We start from the raw sequence: 18,591 nt of genomic DNA on the forward strand, positions 1-18,591 counted from the left end.
CAGTGGTGGATGGGGTTAAAGGCCAAAGTGAACACAACAATAAATGGAACTTTTACCTTTGTAGTTGGCTTATTTCTTCACACTCACTTACCCCATCAGGATCCAAGAGCGCATTCCAGCCAGGCATAAATATTCAGGAAGGGTGCAGAGCAGGCTTGGGGGAGGGTGTGAGTTGGGAAAGTATGCGCCTGGGGAGCACTCCAAGGGCCAGATGAAGGCCCCAATCTATACTGTACGTTTAGAGCAGTATCATACAAATTTAAACAGAGATTGTTTCCCCCAAAGAATTGCAGTTTGTTTGTGGGGTGTGAAACACAGATAGCAGTCAAATACAACATTCCTAGACTGAACATGAAAGGGGATGTTTGCACCAGCCAGCAGAAAACTTCCCATTTCTTCCTGGGCTGGGACAAACTTCCTCTACATGTGACTAGAGGTGGGCATGACCTTACCTGCTCAGGTGACAAAAGCACCTGGGACACAGCCCTCTCTCTCTGACTTCATTCGTCGTAGAAGCAACAGCTCCTCAGCTAGAGATGCCCTGTTGGCTTCCAGCCAACAGAGCACAAAGGGACTCTCTCCTTATGGGATAGATTCCAGTGTATATATTTTGTAACCTAAGTCTGCCTTCAGGGATCCAACTGTGAACTGAAGGTACTGTGAGTAAACTTCTTTTATTGACTTTAAATAAGATTGTCCTGTCTATTCTTTTTAAGGGGGAGATAAGGGGACTTACCAGGAACCCTATTTTTAGAAGCTTAAACGAGCTTGCAACAAGCTAACCGCTGTGCATTTAAAAAGGGGAATGTTAAAACTCTGCTAAGTTCTAGAACTTGCTAGCGCAAGTTAGGAAGGATATTAAACAATATATCCTCTCCTGCCTCTCTGAACATTCCCACATTGTTAATGGCGCTATTCCCTTCACAAAGCTGCACTTTACAGAGTTCCCCTGGAAGAGTCCCACTCTGGGAATTGCAGCTCTTAGCTATGGGAACCTGAAGTGCCATGATACTGTTTTGAATGTATAGTGCAGATGCAGCCAGAGCAGCCAGGAACATAGCTGTCAATGTTTCCCTTTTTTTTAAGGGAAATTCCCTTATTCCGAACAGGATTACACGCAAGAAAAGGGAAAAGTTGACAGCTATGGCCAGGAAGGGTGCATTTGAGGCCTAGGCCTGATCTCAGGCCTGGTTTATACATCACTCGCCTGCCATCCTTTTTTTTATATATATATAAATATTTATTAGAGTTTTCAATTTTATACAAACAAAAAAGAAAAAGAAAAAAAATATTTAAAACAAATCAATTTCAATATCAATTTTCAATAACATATTTCCTTGACTCCCTCATACCTCCCCTTCTTGTTTTCTAGTTCAAATTGTTTATCCAGCAAATCCTAATCTCTTAACATTCCATTTAACTAACCCCTTATTTTCCAATCAACTTCTTAAATTTTGTAACTTAAACAATATTTATATCAATTCTTTTTACCATAACAGCTAGAGACCACATAAATTCAATCCAGCATCTTTCAAAGTTCATTAATTTTGCAATGTTTCTGTAAATAGTCCTTAAATTTCTTCCAATCTTCTTCTGCCGACTCTTCTCCCTGGTCGCGGATTCTGCCAGTCATTTCTGCCACTCCCATACAGTCATCCATCCTTCTAATAATAAGTAGTAACAAAGATTCTGACTGTACTTCATTTGGCTTGAAGAGGATTATTTGAGTTTCATCTTAAGGACATCCATGCCTCACCTCTAAGGGGAACCAAAAACGCTTCAGAAAGAAAAAGAACAGACTCCCAGTGCTACAGATGCACTCATGAGGAAACTCACATTTATCTAATTAATACGGTATCTTATTAATGAATAAGTTGAATGGCTGGACTAGATGAATGGCTTACTATTCATCTAGTCTATTACTATTACTATTCATCTAGTCTGTTACTATTACTAGTATTTACTAGATGAATGGCTGGACTAGACTACATCAGAGTAGACCAAGCCCTCTGGACAATGACTGCCTGACTTCTATGTCTGATGTATCACCAGGACCATTGCTACACTGCAAGCATTAAATAAGCATCAGTCATTGCAGCAGTATATTTATCTGCTTATGAGGATTACATGGTACAATAATACTAATTTAGAACTGGCAGAATTCTAATCGTCCTTCCAAATAATCATTGCTTTCTGCCTGGAAGACTACCTGCGATCCCAATCAAATCTACTCATATATATGTGTAGTAAACAAAAAAAGATGGCTATCTATATTTTATTGGTTCAAATTAAACAATACTGAGCTTTTGAATAAAACAGGGATGGGGAGTCTATGGTCCTCTAAGTGCTATCCTTTATATCATGCCAACAGTCAGAGATGAGGGAAGTTGTAGTCCAACATGTGGATGGCCAGTTTTTTGGCATGTTCCTATAGTTACATTAAAAACAGAACATTCACAAGCACAGGAATGGGAGTTTCACCTCACACCTTAATTACATATCTTTAGGTGCCAGGTGAAAACATTCCTCTTCTCCCAGGCCTTTGGCTAATCAAACAATCTATGGCTATTTAAACTATAGAGGGGGTTATTGTTTTGTTTGCTATTATTGCCTGGATAGCTCAGTTGGTTAGAGTGTGGTGCTGATAATGCTAAGGTTGCAGGTTCGATCCCCGTATGAAACAGCTGCATATTCCTGCATTGCAGGGGACTGGACTAGATTCCATGTTTGTGTTATGCATTTCTCTGTTTTGATACTGTAAACTGCCTTGTGATTCTTAGAAGGGCAGTATATAAATTTAATTAATTAATTAACTCATTGAACTCAATGGGACTTATGAATAGGCATGCATTGTATATCCTATAAGACTGCACTTCATGTACATTGAACATGGGTATACTGCACTTCAGTTGTTCTGTCAATATTTAATAAAAGTTTTCCAATTATATAAGCAAAATTTCCCGCTGTTTCCCTTTCTTCACTGCCATATAATTTGTAAGCTGTGACATGAAGGCATATTCAAAGCATTCATTTTCTCATTCCACTCTTAAAGGGGTGGATAGGGATTCTGCAATGTTTTGCATAACTTCAATCATACATAAAACGAGTTCATAACAGTTTGAAGATCTCTTCTGTATCCATAGAAAAAGAATTACATGGTTCAAAGAATGCTCTATCATTTCTTTTACATGCTCCATTTCTGTTGTCCTTTTTAATTGCTACCTTGATCTTTTTCTAAAACTTCCTCGCAACAAGGCAGATCCACCAAAAAGGCATCCTTTTCACAACAAAAAAGCTATATCCCAACTTGTCATGAGCGTAGTTATCTCTTAAATTAACATATAAAGAGGAATTATTGCGATTTTATTTTCAAAATTCCAGATATAAACTCGCATATAGATCACCTAAGACCTTGTCTACAGCATATATGACACCATGCCACAGTATAAATAAAAAAAGAAATGATAAAAAGTAGGTAGGTAGTAGATGAGAGGATAGCAGGAGCTGGGACCGAGCAACGGGAGACTTAACTGTCAGGGGTTCTTTACCTTTAGGTAGATGAGAGAGGTTTCATCAGATTTGCACTCATTTGATTTGCCGGTACAATTTAATATATTAATTTTGACACGTCTGTCTTTTATCAGGGAAAGAACAAACATTTGCAGCACATGTGTGATTACTGGCTTACATTTTTTTCCAGCAATCAAACTACAGTATTTTGTCACTGGAAAACATAACAGCCAAATCTATCCATCACCAGAAGCACATCTGTTGCAATAACAAGTACTGCCCAGCAGAAGGTGGTCATTATAAGTGTTTATTGGATAATGCCTGTGTTCTAAAACAACACTTGGAACAACAACCCAATCTTCTAACTCCTTTGTGATCTTTTAAAATTATTTAAGTTTTATACCAGAGTGGGCAACTCCAACAGGACTGGCTTCTGTGTAGAAATATATCGGATTGCACTGTACTTCCATTTTATTTTATTTGGTCATCTTGAAAGGCCCCCAGACAGCAAACAATAAACCCATGCTGGCATTGTCTGTAGTAAACACATAAGTCATCTATACTGATGTTGTGCTATAGAGAAAAAATACTTGTCTCTTGATACACAAGCTACAGCTGTTTAATTGGCACTTTGTCAACAGTTCTTTTGAGCTTTTCTGAGAAACGAAGAAATGCTGCCTGCAATCCTGTTAAAAACAGCCTGCTACTTCAGTGGTGCTTGGAACCTGCTCCGGGATACATTTCATTCCATGTTTCATGATCAGCACCGTTGATTTAACCCCTAAGATGGAACCCAGTAATACCCACTTACCTGGAAGTTACCAAGGGCCTTATTTCTGGGTAGGTATGTATAAGATCATGCTGTTGAGACTTACAAACAACAACAAGAAAATCAATTTATGGGACAGAACCAGTAGCAGACAGCATGGTGGAGCAGAGATACTTAGCTCACCTCCTGGCAGGTGAGTCACTGCTGCTTACCAGGAGGAGGGTGTCACAGTGCAAACACAGCAGCAGGAGTATCGGATTGGCTCAGCTGCTGTGTTTGCACTTCATCAACCTTTCTGCTCCCTCTGCTTCCCCCTTCTGGTAAGTAGCAGTGACTCACCTGACAGGTCAGGTAAGCAACTGCACCTCACCATGCCAACCACTACTGGGCAGAAATAAACATTATAATAAATTTTTGGTTGCCACTTAAAATAGCAGCCCCATGCCAAATTGCCTTGTTCCACATTTGTACAACTTTTCTCATGCCCTAACCCTAGTACAATGCATTTCCCTGTTACTATTCAACAGTATTGTCTGCCCCTGGTAGGGACATGCACTGTGTAATGATGTCAGGACCTCTAGGCATGTTGTACTAGCTATCATGAAGAGGAAGGGAACCGCTTGACGTGGAACTACCGTGTTTGCCCATAATTCTGAGTGTCGTGCTTAGAATTTTAGCCTGAAACTCCCAACCTAACGTTCCATCAAAATCAGTAGGACTTATTTTCGTTCCATGTAATAGTTACAGTTGATGGCTTTGTGCTAAAAACAGCTACCCTATTCCACAAACGTATGATCCAAGGAACCAGAGTGCCTATGCTTCTATAGCATGGACTGCATTGGTGCACTTTTCACACACTCTTCACAACATAACAGAAGGCTGTACTATCATATCTCATTGAATTACAGGTATTACATTGTATTGCAATGGATCACCCAAATCTAATGAGTTCATGCATTATTGGTAGTTCTGAGGTGTATACACAAAGCTTTCATGGTCGTTTCCCTATTCCCTCCACAGCAATATGGATAACTTGGTACCCCATTGAGCATAGAGAGCTATGCACATCAAGGTATTTGTAGCAGAGCCAACAGACTGAATGCAGCTCTAATAGCACATGACTACATGTGGTTAGTGGTCCCAGACCAGCATGACCACCCCCCATCTACATTGCTTGCATCTATCAAGTTCAGCAGAGGGTGGATGAACACTGCAGTATACATTCACAACATAAGCAGCACATGCAGATCTCATTTGCTGGGTGGATGTGAATATATCCTGGATAGTGGTTTTAGGAGATGAAGCTGTTTTTAGATGAAAAGAAATTTCACCAAATGATAGGGAAATGCCCAATTAATCAGTTTTAAAAATCTTCATTAGACTGTAGTACTTTGCGGGTGGGTGTTTAAAAATGGTCCTTTGAAGTCTTTTAATTTTGCCCCTGGCCACCTTTCAATTTCACTGTAATCCCATGGCACATTTAATCAAGCCCTCTGTAGTTTAAAATATTATTAAACGTCTTTTTGAGGATTTGAATTTTACTCCCGATTATGTGATGAAGATCAATCATCAAATATTCATCATATATTCATAATCATAGCTTACATTCCCCCTCTGCTTCAAGATGCATAGAATCATTTTGAAGTGTCTTAGAAGGAATTAATGGTCTAGAAATAAGATTTAAAGAGTGACAAGAGGATACACTGTCCTACTGTACTAGATGGAATGGGCAATCCCTGCCTTTGCAATGTTAAAGGGTTTTCTGTGCTTTTAACCGATGAACATTAGGAGGCTTAGAAGCACTCAATGCTATAACATATAATACAAACATTACATATATATTTGTTGCAAAAATATGGTTTGTGTTGGAAATTAATGGCCTCTTCAAATGATCTGGGGCAGGTGTGTGGGTGTGTACCAACATTTATGTTATTTGAATACTGACTTAAAATATTCCTTAGCTGAAATGCACACATACAGGCAGGACTGTCCCTATTCAAGTAATGCTAAAAGAGAGAAATGCAAGGAACGCAGCTGTGGAGTGGGAGACAACAGAGGAAACTTTAAAAAGAAATCCTCTACCCCTTTCCTTTACTGAAGAGAGAAATGTTGCTTAAAGTTTTCACTGAGTCCCATTTCCCCACATTCCCACCCCATTTGCTTCTCCTTCCAAACTGGCCCCTCCACTGTGCTCTGCAGTGAGAAAATGGCAGAGCAAACCAAACCCTGGCAAGGCTGGAGCTACTGCCACATCTGTAGCCCCATTGCTGATGCCAGCAAGGGTGGAAGGTGGAGGAGCCAGAAAAAGCCTGTTGCAGACTAAACTAGCCTGGAGCTGGCATAGTGATTGGGCCTGGATCACACCCAATTTTAATCAAATAATGGCAGTAGGACTGACTCAGAATCCAGAATGTATATTTCAGGGCTTTCCTCGGGCTTCTGGCATGCATTTGTGTGTACCAATTAATTTTCATTTTTTAAATCTTCATTGTATGCATTAATACATTTTCTAACGCTGCCTGTAAAACAGAATATTCCAAGGTGGCTTACACCAAATCTGTAGAGAAAACAATCAGCCATATAAAAAAAACAGAAACATTTAACAAAATTAAAAGTTTCAAATAAAGGCAGCCTCAGATCAGTCAATTTTGGAACCAAATATTTGGGAAATTTAAAAGGTATTTGCATGGTTCTGAAAAGGCTACAGCATTAGCACCAGGTGACACCTTCCCCCAAAAAATAGTCTGTACCACCTGGACACCACTACCAAGAAGACTCTCTCCCCAGTCAAAACCTACCACACCTCAGTTGGCCAATGACTTCTAAAGGCGACCTCAAGGAATTGGAAGGTGGGAAAATGAGTTGGACCCTCAGTGAAATCTTGACAGATTTCCACCCCACAGTGTTATACAGAGCAACGAGCCAGTATAAGCTAGACATACCTTGCAGGTTTTTGGAATTCCCACTTAAGGAAACTGGAACAGATAATGCTTTTGTGCGACAAAATTTAGCATGCACTGGCCAACACTTCTCTTATGAGTTCTCATACATCCAATCCATGAGTCAGTCGAGACACAGTACTAAGATTTCAGGCTGTTTTCTAAGTCTCACAAATAGATCACACACACATGCACAATTGTACTGGCAACCCAGAAGCCTAGTAAGGACGGAGGACAACACCAGATTCAAAATAATGTTGGGAAGATATTTAAGTCATAAAAATCTTCTTTTACAGGGATGGGAAAACTGTGGCTATCTAGGTGTTGCTGGACTATAACTCCCAATATCCCTTTGCCCATTGGCTAGGGGTGATGAGAGCTGGGGAGCAGCAATTGGGAGTCCCACAGGGCCTTCACCGTTACCATTAGACACCATACGCTGCCATCTTGCATGCACACCTGGGAGAAAATTCTACTGAAGTTGATGTGACTTACTCACAAGTAAGTGTGCATAGGATTACACTGTTCTACAAGCAGCTTGGCAGGTCTTAATGAGACTTGTCTCTTGCAGCACTGTGGAGTTACTTAGCACTTTAACTGAGAAAGAACAGCCAACGGATAAGGATGATAGGAGTTGTAGTCCAACAACCTTTGGAGGGCCACAGGCTCCCCATTCCTGTCCTAATAAAAGCGCCTTCTCTGAATGCACGTCCATTGCCTCCTTCAAATACAGCCTCAGTCCCCTCGCGGCTGTTCCTGCTCCACCTGCTCCGCCACAGGCTTGGGTTCATCCTGAGAAACCTCGGCAGACTCTGCCTTGCTGGGCCCCAGGGAATGATCCGAATCCTCGGGGTCGCCATCTGCGGTCGTGGCGGTCGTGGCCGGAGCTCCGTCCTTCTTGGTCTGAGACCCCTTGGAGCAGCAAAGCCTGAAGCAGGCCTGGAAGATCTGCAGCGCGGCCATGACCAGGATCACCAGCGTCACCACAGCCACCGTGATCAGGATGAAGAGGTAGTTGGAAGACACGGCTCCGGGGGCGCTGCTGCTGTTGCCCACCTCGGAGGGCACGGTGGCCGCCAGGGAGTCGTTCCAGCCAGGCAGGCCGTCCGAAGAGCCGTTCGGGGAGGGAGACAGGGCAGGCGACGGCGGCGTTTCAGTTCCCGCCGGCGGCACGCAGGCTTCTTCGTCGGCCGCCAATCGAGCGCCCCAGGAGCACAGGCACAGGAAGGCGCCCCGGGCGCCGAAGCAGTCGGCCAGCTCGACGCACGCTCCCTCGCTCGGGCTCCAGTAGCCGCTGGGGCAGGAGCAGAGGCCGCGCTCGGTGCCTTCCCAGCGGTAGCCGTCGGGCGAGAGGCGGCAGGTGAAGCGCGCCTCCCGCCCGGGGCACCTCAGGGTGAGCACCGTGCCAGGCGGGCCGAACTCCACGGCGGTGCTTTGGAGGCGGAAAGGGAGCGCGTAGTGCAGGTGGCTTCCCGCGCCTGGCGCGCGACACGCGCCCGCGTAGCTGTACTTGCACACGTACCCCGCGTTGGCCTTGGCGCAGGCGTGCTCGGCGAGGCCCCACGACTCGGCGGCGCGAGGCTCGCCCCAAGTCACCTGCAGGCCGGCGCACTTCTGCGTGGTGCACGACTTGCTGGGCTCCTTCACCCACGAGAGGCTCCCCTCGGCCGCGCTCTCGTTCCTCGCCTCCGCAACAAGTCCTCCGGCAGCGGCCCAGGAGAAACCCCGCAGCGGCAGCTCCTCCATGGTGCACTGCTGAGCCTTCCTCACCAGGCCCAGCCAGAACAAGGAGGCGCCCGACCCGCCGCGGGCCACCCCTCTCAGCAGAGACACGATGGCCTGCACTTCCACCCGGCCGCTCGCCGTGCTCAGGCGCCCACCGTGCGCCGCGCAAGCGTCCTGGGCGCGGGGGAAGCTCAGGCTGCCCACGTGGACGCTGTAGCAGGACCCCGAAGGGTGGCACCAGGCGTGGTCGCTCTGGGGGCGCACGGCGGCAGTGGGGCCCCCTGGCACGGGGAGAGGTTGCATCAGGACGAGAGAGGCAAGCACTAGGCCCCTCATCTTGCCTCGCCTCCCCGCAGTGGCATTCGCGAGCACCAGCCAAGTCTGGATGGCGGGGATGTGGCGTCGAGGCGACTCCTTTTCTTCACAGCTCACATCACAACAATATCTTCGCTCTCGCAGACCTTCCCTTTCAGTGGCTGAAAGGAAATGTGTCAGGGGTTAGGCTTGACCTTAACATCCTTGATTTGTTGAAGTCCCCGCGCCAAAAGTTCCCTTCCAGAATTGGAAACATCTGATAAATAAAACCCAGACGGCAGGGAAACTTTTCTTTGCTTGCACTTTGTAGGGAGAAACGCTCGCATAATCTAGGCGCAAGAAGGCAGACGAGTTCTTTGGGCTGAGTTGTTCACCTCCGTGTTAGTAAACACAGGCCGGATGTTTAATAAATTATTTGAACTCTGTGCCTTTTATTGACTTGAAAGCTTAGCACCGATTGCAGCGGATCTTAAAACTATCAGGAAAATAATTGCTTGATGAAATGCAGTGGAGGGCAATGGCGTTAAGGCCCCAGTTAACCCCCTCCCATGCAAGCACACACACCCTCCCAACCTACCAGTGTGCAGCTGCACATTCCGTGCTAGGAATCATTGGGAAGGGAACTGAAAATAAAGCTGCCAATTTCATAATTCCATTATACAACTCTCGGGTGTGATTGCATTTGGAATACTGTGCTGTGTAGAGTTCTCACATCAAAAAGGATATTGCAGAGTTGGGAGAGGTTAAGAAAAGGGCAACCAAAAAAGGAACAAGGCAGACGAAGTGACTCTTCTATGAAGAAAAGCTGCAGTGTTTGGGACTTAGTTTAGAAAAATGGTGAGTAAGAAGTGAAATGATAGAAGCTTATGAGATGGCTAGTCCCCATAGTGGAGGCAGTAATATTTCTGAATACCAGTTGCTGGAAGCCACAGGAACAGAGAGTGCTCTTGTGCTCAGGTCCTGCTTGTGGGTTTCCCACAGACATCTGGCTCAGGTGCTCAGGTCCTCTCTGAGAACAAGATGCTGGAGTAGATGAGCCATTGTCCTGAAACTCTTCTTACGTTCTTATGCAGGAAATCCGAGACCATGTGGGTAAACTGGTCAAAAGGACTGGTAAGTAGTTAAAGAATCAGATGAAGAGAGTAGAAATAAATAGACAATTCTCACAATGGAGGGGTAGAAGAAGTGGGGGTTCCCCAAGGATCTGTACTGGGACTGGTGTTTTTTTAAAATGTTTTTAAAAAAGAGGGCTAAACAGTGTGGTGGCCAAGCTTTTGATGAAATCCAGCTATTCAAGGTGGTTTACGGAAATGGGATTGTTAGTAGCTCCAGAGGAATAGGTATTAAAATTTCAAATTTGGTTCAGTATAAGCAAATGTAAAGTGGTGGTGGTTGTGGAATCCTAAATTCACATATACAGAGATGAGGTCTGAGGTGGTGGGTGGTGGATCAGGAAAGAGATTGCGGTGAAGAGCTTGATGAAAACAATGGCTATGTACACACCAACCTCTTCACTGCACGAAAATACAGATTTTTTCTCAACCCTGTATCATTCATTCTCATCCTCAGCCTACTGCTGTCAATCTAGATTGCGTCCAGATCCTGCCATCCACAAGGGCTGGCGTTAGTTACTTGATATGTGTTTGAAAACACTTGTATGGATTAGGTTATCAATGCCTTTTCCTCCCTGAACATGCTCCAGGTGAATGAAGACGGAAGTCGTGTTTGTGATCTTGGTATACACCAAGCCACAGTTCCATTCATTGGACAAGTGTGGCTACACCCCATTGCCAAGACCACCTACATCTGTTTTCAAATGGACACACTTTGCCGGTGAGGTAAAGCAAAACCAATCTGCAGCGAGCAGATGGAAGGAGAAAGTGGGAAGTAGCATCACTCTTCTAATTTCCTCCTTCTGTGTACTTTCCAGGTGAGAAAAAGGTAACCACCCTCACCCCTTCCTTTGTTACCAAGTGAACAGTGGAGAAGGGTTGTCATGTTGACCACTCCAACTTAATCATATCCTGACATTTCCATTTTTAAACGAAAATCCAGAAATGCTCCATAATAAAGGTGATAGTAAAAAGTATCTCATCAACTATGGACTCTGTGGACAATGCAATCGTTTATTTTAATGATTAATTAAAAGTAAATGACGACTAGGGAGTTAATTCCCAATGATTTATGAACCTATTTCCCCTGTTTGGCATTTGTCCTGAACAGGAGGGGGGGGGAACCTGTTTGCAGGGGTTGTATTTGTCTCTTACATTTCTTCTCCCCCTTAACTCCTACAGCTATGCTGCTTAGCCAGGATTTATCCATCTCTCATTGCTCAGCTCACGCCAAAAATAAAGCAGTATCAACACAGGCTCTGAGTAAGTTAATGTCACCATAATTCATCATCATGACTTCTTTGAAATTAGTTGGGAAAATTCATCATGACTTCTTTGAAATTTGTGGCAAATTTTCCATTGATCTTAGTAGAGCCAGGATTTCATTAAGTGGCTGAAATCTCTCTTCCCCCTCCCCTGGAAAAATAAAGAAATAAAGAAGAAAGCCAAGCCAAAGTAAGGGTCTGAGAACAGTGACTAACATCTTCCAAATTTTGGCTTTGTTATGTGATATGCAATAAGATCAGTGCAAGGGGGTATTGTTAAGTTTATTTATGTATTTTTTTTTTTTATATCTGTATTCTGCCTTTCCTCCAGGGAGCTCAAGGTGCCATACATGCTTCTCTTCCTCTCCATTTTATCATCACAACAAACCTGCAAGGTAGTTTAGAGTGAAAGATGTGCCTGGTGCACATCCTATTCTAATAATCTGCTACTTGAAGCAAACAGTTGTGCTTTCAATCTCACGCTTACCAAACCTGTCCTGATGTTTCCCATTCAATATTCCAGATTTGCACAAGAGAACTTTTTAAAAAGTGAGTTGCTCTAAGCCAGGCAAGGATTTGGAGTTGCTCCCCCCCAAATGTTGGCTCTTCCTTTCCTCCTGTTTGTTTTTTCTGCTTCCATTACCTGCAAGGGCAGTTTTTATTACTCCTTTTTGGTGAAAATCTGAGCAAGTGACTAAAACATAATCATTTGATACAGCACTCGCAAATGGAGGGAGACTGCATATACTAAGCACAAACACTGCTGGAAAAGAACGCTTTTTTTTAAAGGAGGGGTCTGGAAAGGGGAGTAGCTAATGTAGAGGGTTGAGCCACCCCAAGTTAAAAAGAAACCCAAAGCAAAACATCCACTACCCAAAGTGGACCAGGCTGAGGTCAGTTTTTAAAATTACTTCTCTGATTGGGAAACCCAACTTCAGAGGGGGAATGTGTGAGTTCACAGTTATTTGCTGCAGATGTCATGTGGGTGATGCTAAATTAATGAGAACAACCATTTCTGATTCACATTATACTCTGGTGTGGGCAAGCCCTTATTTTCATTTTTTTTCTTATTCCTTTCTGAGAGGCTGAATCTTTTCCTGCTATACTACTACTACTACTACTACTAATAATAATAATAATAATAAATAATTTTTAATTATACCCCGCCCTCCCCAGCCAAGGCCGGGCTCAGGGCAGCTAACAAGCAATAATAAAAACAAGTTGAATGAATACAACTTAAAAACAAGATTAAAATACAACATTAAAATGTTGAAACATTAAAATATTAAAATGCAACTTCATCACAGGAGGAGAAAGGAAAAAGAAAAAAGAAAGAGGGGGAGGGAATCAAATTGGCTCCAAGCCAAAGGCCAGGCGGAACAACTCTCTTACAGGCCCTGCGGAAAGAAAGGAATACTAAAATGCAGGAGCATTCATAGGATCCTGTAAAAAGAAACAGAAACATAGCAATCAGCAGAACGCCTGAGTATTTCAGAGAGCCTTAAAAAACAATGCAATGATCAGTGCTCCCTTTCAGCAGCTCCTGTGTTCAGAAGTCCAGTAGATTATTCATCCACACACACACACACACACACACACACACACACAGTGACCCCGCAGTAAGTCTAAACTTTGCCATCTGTTATTTGTGGACAGTGTGTTATGCTACCATTGCTTCATTGGTTGAGACTACAGCATTGCAGAGAAAGCCTAGGTTTTCATAGCATCTGTGCGAGCTACATTTCATATACTGTGCAGTATCCATAAGACAACTATACTCCTTTGGGGAATGGTAGCAGTGTGAAGTATTTGTGCTTTCAAATGGCAGTCCATATGAGAGTAAATCAAAACCCTGGAGAATTCAAGTCATTTGCAACGAGGCAGAGTTTCCTAGGGAAACCTGCTAGAATAGCAGGAAGACTTAAGCCTTGCCATAAATAGCAGACTTCAATCCCTGGCATTGTGCCTAGGCTGACCCTTCAGCGTCTATGAAGTTTATACACTGCTGGTTTGCTACTAGACACCTTGACTTCAGGGTGAGGCTGGGTTCCATTTTCCACTTCAGCAAGCAAAATGACTTCTGGCCCTGGCTTTAAAGGTGACTATGATAGGGAGGGGGTATCAGCTAAAATGGCTTCTCTTCTTTTTCCTTGTTCATTTCCCCATTCATGGAAGGGCAACTTAGAATCCAATTCAATATTGTTATGCACAGAGAGAGCTGTAAATCCAATAGAACCCACAAGTGGAATGCAAAAAACAAAACAAACAAAACAAACGCCAAAAGAAATTTATTTATTCTCAATAAAATTTGCATTCAGAGAAGTTGAGACTTTTCTTCCCCTGCTCAGTTCATTTCAGGGTTAACTGTGACAAAAGTGGGAAACGCTACAGGTCACTCTGTCTTCTCTGAGTGCTGTGAAAATTCTTACTTGGATCTCCATGAAATATTGATTTCACGTCATGACTAAGCTTCAATTAATCCACCACCCTTTCAGAAATGCACTCCTACATCTTGACTTGATAAAAAATGACTAATGGCTGGCTGGCTATATAGGATTTAAATAGTGACAGTCTTCCTTAAATGAGCTTTCATTCCATGATTCAAATTTTGACTGTTCGACTTGGAATAATTGTGCAAGCAATTTACACATCATTATGCTCTTGTAACTTATTCTGCTATTTCCCACATTGCTTTCCAGCATGAGCATAAACTATCCTGATTGACTGCATTGGCTCAAGTTACTTGGCACTGCAAAGTGCTGGGGGGGGGGGGAGCTTGGAAGCCTTTAATTAAGAATGAGTAAATTAATAATGCAAACTACTGTGGTAGAATTCATGCTTGTTAAATCTTAAGTATATTGGATTGGAAACAGTCCCTTCTGCAAATAGCAGGGTTCCTTCTGTCTGTGGAAGGAACCAAAATCAAGTGAAGATTAACAGTGGAGAAACAGCAGGAGAGGCACTTTTCACTGATTGCCCCTTCCCACTGCCCTCCACAGTACTACTTCCAGCACCATTCTGGAGAGTTCCACAGACCTCTTGATCAGCTTTTAAGGAGACTGTGGTGAGAATAATTGGCAAAAATTACCCCCAACAACCTACTATGCGTCCTCCAGCATCAGGGGTGCCAACTTGAGTAAAATATTGCCAGGTAAGCCCTGCCCCACATAATTGATCACATGACATGGTGCACACACACCAGTTGAATGGCAATGCCCAACCAATTTGGGGGTTCTGGTCACCTCAAATTTTTTATTGGGGCTGAAGGAACCTCAGCCCCTAGATGTTGGCTGCTGTGCCCAGCAAGAACACCCAGTGAGTGGTGCCTGCTCGGTAGTGGCGCCTCCCCTGTGGAACACCCTCCCATCAGATGTCAAACTGATAAACAACTATATGACTTTTCTTAGAAGACATCTGAAGCCAGCCCTGTATAGGGAAGTTTGTAATGTTCAATGTTTCATTGTGTTTTTATCTATTGCTGGAAGCCGCCCAGAGTGGCTGGGGGACCCAGTCAGATAGGCGGCATGTTGTTGTCAATGTCAATGTCAATGTAGTCCTGCTTACAGGAACTCTGCAGCCAGCCCATGGTCTTCTGTCTGAAAGTGCAGCATAGATGCATTTGAAAGAGCATTTGTGATACGTGTGAGGTTGTTCTGGGTCTTATTCCCTTTCAGACCCATATTGCATTGTCATCATCAACCCACGCAACCATTCTGTTTAGGAAGGTAAATGGTGATGAAACAATGTTGGGTAGGTTTTGTTTTGTGTAAGGGAGACTGCATGCATCCAGACACTCAAGGCTCTAAGCCTTTCATGAAACTGCATAGACTTTTCTCTTGATACAGCAAAGCCTTTATCATGCAGTGGGAGCTCTCCCGAACCGCAGTGCACCCTCATTCACTCCAATGATGGAAGAGTGAAAACTCATGCACACAAAGGGGTGCAGTCAGGAACGTGTCCCATCTGTTTAAGTGCATAGGGAAGGTCCTATGTGGTTAAGAGCGGTGGACTCGTAATCTGGTGAACCGGGTTTGCGTCCCTACTCCTCCACCATGCAGCTGCTGGGTGACCTTGGGCTGTTCACACTTCTCTGAAGTCTCTCAGCCTCACTCACCTCACAGAGTGTTTGTTGTGGGGGAGGAAGGGAAAGGAGAATGTTAGCCGCTTTGAGACTCCTTCGGGTAGTGATAAAGCGGGATATCAAATCCAAACTCTTCTTCTCTTCTTCCTGTGCAGGAACTTTGTGAACACAGTGGAACACAAATGGAGCTATGCGCTGAAGGTTCTGCCAACTTTTACATTTATTGAAATCTTTGCAGAAGCACAAGGTTGCACGTTCTTCAGAATTGTCCAGGATGACTATTGCTGCATGACGATTCTGAAAGGTAGAAAGGGCAAAGAAAAATGTAAATACCAGGACTTGAGCACAGATTGGATTAGATTCACTCTTTTAACTGTGTCTTAGATAGAGGCCGGTTTGGGGGAGAAATCTGATTTTGTCTGCATATAAAGGCAAGCCTGCTTTATTCACACTTTCCAAAACAGAATGTGAACTGAAACACGGTCATCTGTTGAAATTTGTAGGTTTTGCAATGCCAAGTAAGCCAAATAACATGTACAGAAATGCACATACACGTGCAAAGTATGTGAAAAGAACATTAAAAAACAAATTATATTATGGAGAATTTCTTTGCAAAAATATATGTCTCAGGCAAGAATGCATGCAGAAATATGTATATTAAGATAAAGTTGCAATAAATGCCTATGGATTTTCTTGAGGACCTGTTTAAAAACAGTCATAAGCATGTGAAAATGTGGATAACTGGATTTAAGACTGGGAAAATGAGAAACCAAAATTGACAGATTTGCCATCCCTGCTGGGAAGGTTCCCATGCCTTGCTTGAGGAAGCTGGTTGTTGCTGGAGTCTTTCATCCTTGGCAACTGATCTGTGTACTCACTAGGAAACAAGCTCCCACGCTATACCTCATGTGAGATAGTGTCTGCATTTTCCCCTACACTGAGATTATCTTTCTCTAGGGAAGAATGTAGTGCATGCAACTGTCTTGAGTTATACTTTCCCAATAAAGGTTTATCTTTTACCACTGTATTCCTTGCAGTTCCATTCACTTTCTGTATCTTCTTGTTTTATACTTCTTCCTTCCATTCTTTTCTGAGAACATTCCCAGACAAGTGAATTATTGCACAGAATAACCAGGTAGTACCTGGAGAAAGTAACACAAAGGCTCTTCACAGTTGCTCCCCTTCCCATGTGTTCAGTAATCACATGAAGGGGGAATCAGGACTGTATCTGAAGACCCCATCTCATGCAGCACTCCCAGTCACATCTAAAGCCTTGCGTCTAAGGCTAGGTTCCCCCTTAAAGACATTGCATGGGTGTTGGGAACTGAAGGAAGTGACATCATGGGCTGGGCCTTCCCCAAACTCACCTCTCCCTCAAATGCATTGTAATGATTTACATTAAGTGTTAATCGACTTAAATAATTTGCAAGGTAAATTTACTTGTAAATGACCCTCTTTGAGCTCTCTTGAGTAATGTCTGATCACACCCCCTCCCACAATCTTCCTTGCTGTTTTAGCGGCCCCTAAATGTATGCATTTACTTATAAATGAGTTTCATGACAGTTTTAATGGTAACGATAATGTTATTACCCACAGGGATGATGCAGCAACTGTGATCACATAAACACACAGAGAATATTTTATTGCTCATTTCCATGGGAAAGTGACCTGCATCTAAAAAAAACTCAACAACACATTATGCTGTTAAGATGTAATTTAGAAAAAGATTGACCTGGTGCGTCTGCATTCTAATGAAGTCAAACTTTTTTATATGGAAAATGAGTTCTGTTCATTTTCACAATCTTCACTGGGTGCAACCTAGCAGAGAAGCAATCCACAAGAGTAGTTGCCACTGGTAATTTACTCCCATGTTCCTTGTGGCCTGTCAGGTCACTTTCATCACCCCCACCCCACCATTACCTTCCACAGTTCCCAAGCAACAGGGACTGATTCCTCCTCCCTCATTGGAACTACAGCTGCATGCCGCTTTGCAAACTGTTGCCCCAGGACTGACCAAGCAAGGGACATCACATAGATAAAGTAGATAGGAAAAGTTCTTCTCCCTCTCTCATAACATTAGAACTCATGGATGGATATCCAGTGAAGCTGAATGTTGGAAGAATCAGGCCAGACAAAAGGTAGTCCTTCACACGCCTTATAGTGTGAATTTTCTCCCACAAGTGACAGTGATTGCCACCAACTTAGAAGGTTTGAATAGAGGATTAGACAAACTCATGGAGGATCTCAGTGGCTACTAACCCTGATGGGTTTGCTCCAGAGGTAATATGCTGAGTACCAGTTGCTAGAAACCACAGAAGGTGAGAGGGCGGTTGTCCAGCTTGCAGGCTTCCCACAGGAGTCTGGTTGGCCATTGTGAGAATACGATGCTGGACAAAATGGGCCACTGTCAGGCTGCTGCCAGCAACTGGTTGCCCAGAAATGTACAAAGACAAGGGAATGTTTCTTACCGTCCACTTTTTATTCAGTATTTACAGTAGGAGGCTATAGAACCCAGCCTCTTGGATAATAGCGTTGTCCTGGGTGAATCTTCACCACCACCCCGTCTCTCCCACTTCCTCATTCGTCATTCTCATAGTCTCTCCTACAGGTGCTGTTCTGTACCCTCTGTCTTTGAGCTTTTTGCTCTCCTACTTTCAAGGCTCGCCGAGTTCTGGGAGAGGGAACTGGAAGAAGAAGAAGAAGAAGAAGAAGAAGAGGAGGAGGAGGAGGAGGAGGAGTTTGGATTTGATATCCCGCTTTATCACTACCTGAAGGAGTCTCAAAGCGGCTAACATTCTCCTTTCCCTTCCTCCCCCACAACTAACACTCTGTGAGGTGAGTGGGGCTGAGAGACTTCAGAGAAGTGTGACTAGCC

At 43.6% G+C, this 18,591-nt stretch overlaps 1 protein-coding gene and 1 long non-coding RNA gene across 2 annotated transcripts; one reads left to right on the forward strand and one right to left on the reverse strand.

Annotated features, from left to right (window-relative positions):
* Positions 1–3,803: 3,803 nt before the first annotated feature.
* CLEC14A (C-type lectin domain containing 14A) lies at positions 3,804–11,187 on the reverse strand. Its single transcript, XM_083617561.1, has one exon. The coding sequence runs from the start codon at positions 9,277–9,279 to the stop codon at positions 7,954–7,956; it is 1,326 nt and encodes a 441-aa protein (XP_083473687.1). The 5' UTR covers positions 9,280–11,187; the 3' UTR covers positions 3,804–7,953.
* Positions 11,188–11,218: 31 nt separating this feature from the next.
* LOC310766565 lies at positions 11,219–16,735 on the forward strand. The gene is made up of 3 exons (XR_014550257.1): positions 11,219–11,331; positions 11,553–11,633; positions 15,872–16,735. It is a non-coding gene; the product is annotated as an uncharacterized lncRNA (long non-coding RNA).
* The last annotated feature ends 1,856 nt before the right edge of the window (positions 16,736–18,591 follow it).

This window comes from Podarcis filfolensis (genome assembly GCF_964270895.1).
Source record: "Podarcis filfolensis genome assembly, chromosome: 1".
Taxonomy (NCBI): domain Eukaryota; kingdom Metazoa; phylum Chordata; class Lepidosauria; order Squamata; family Lacertidae; genus Podarcis; species Podarcis filfolensis.

What these genes read in the sequence shown, in the direction of transcription:
- CLEC14A (XM_083617561.1), bottom strand. Translation starts at nt 9,279, where the DNA reads ATGAGGGGCCTAGTGCTTGCCTCTCTCGTCCTGATGCAACCTCTCCCC.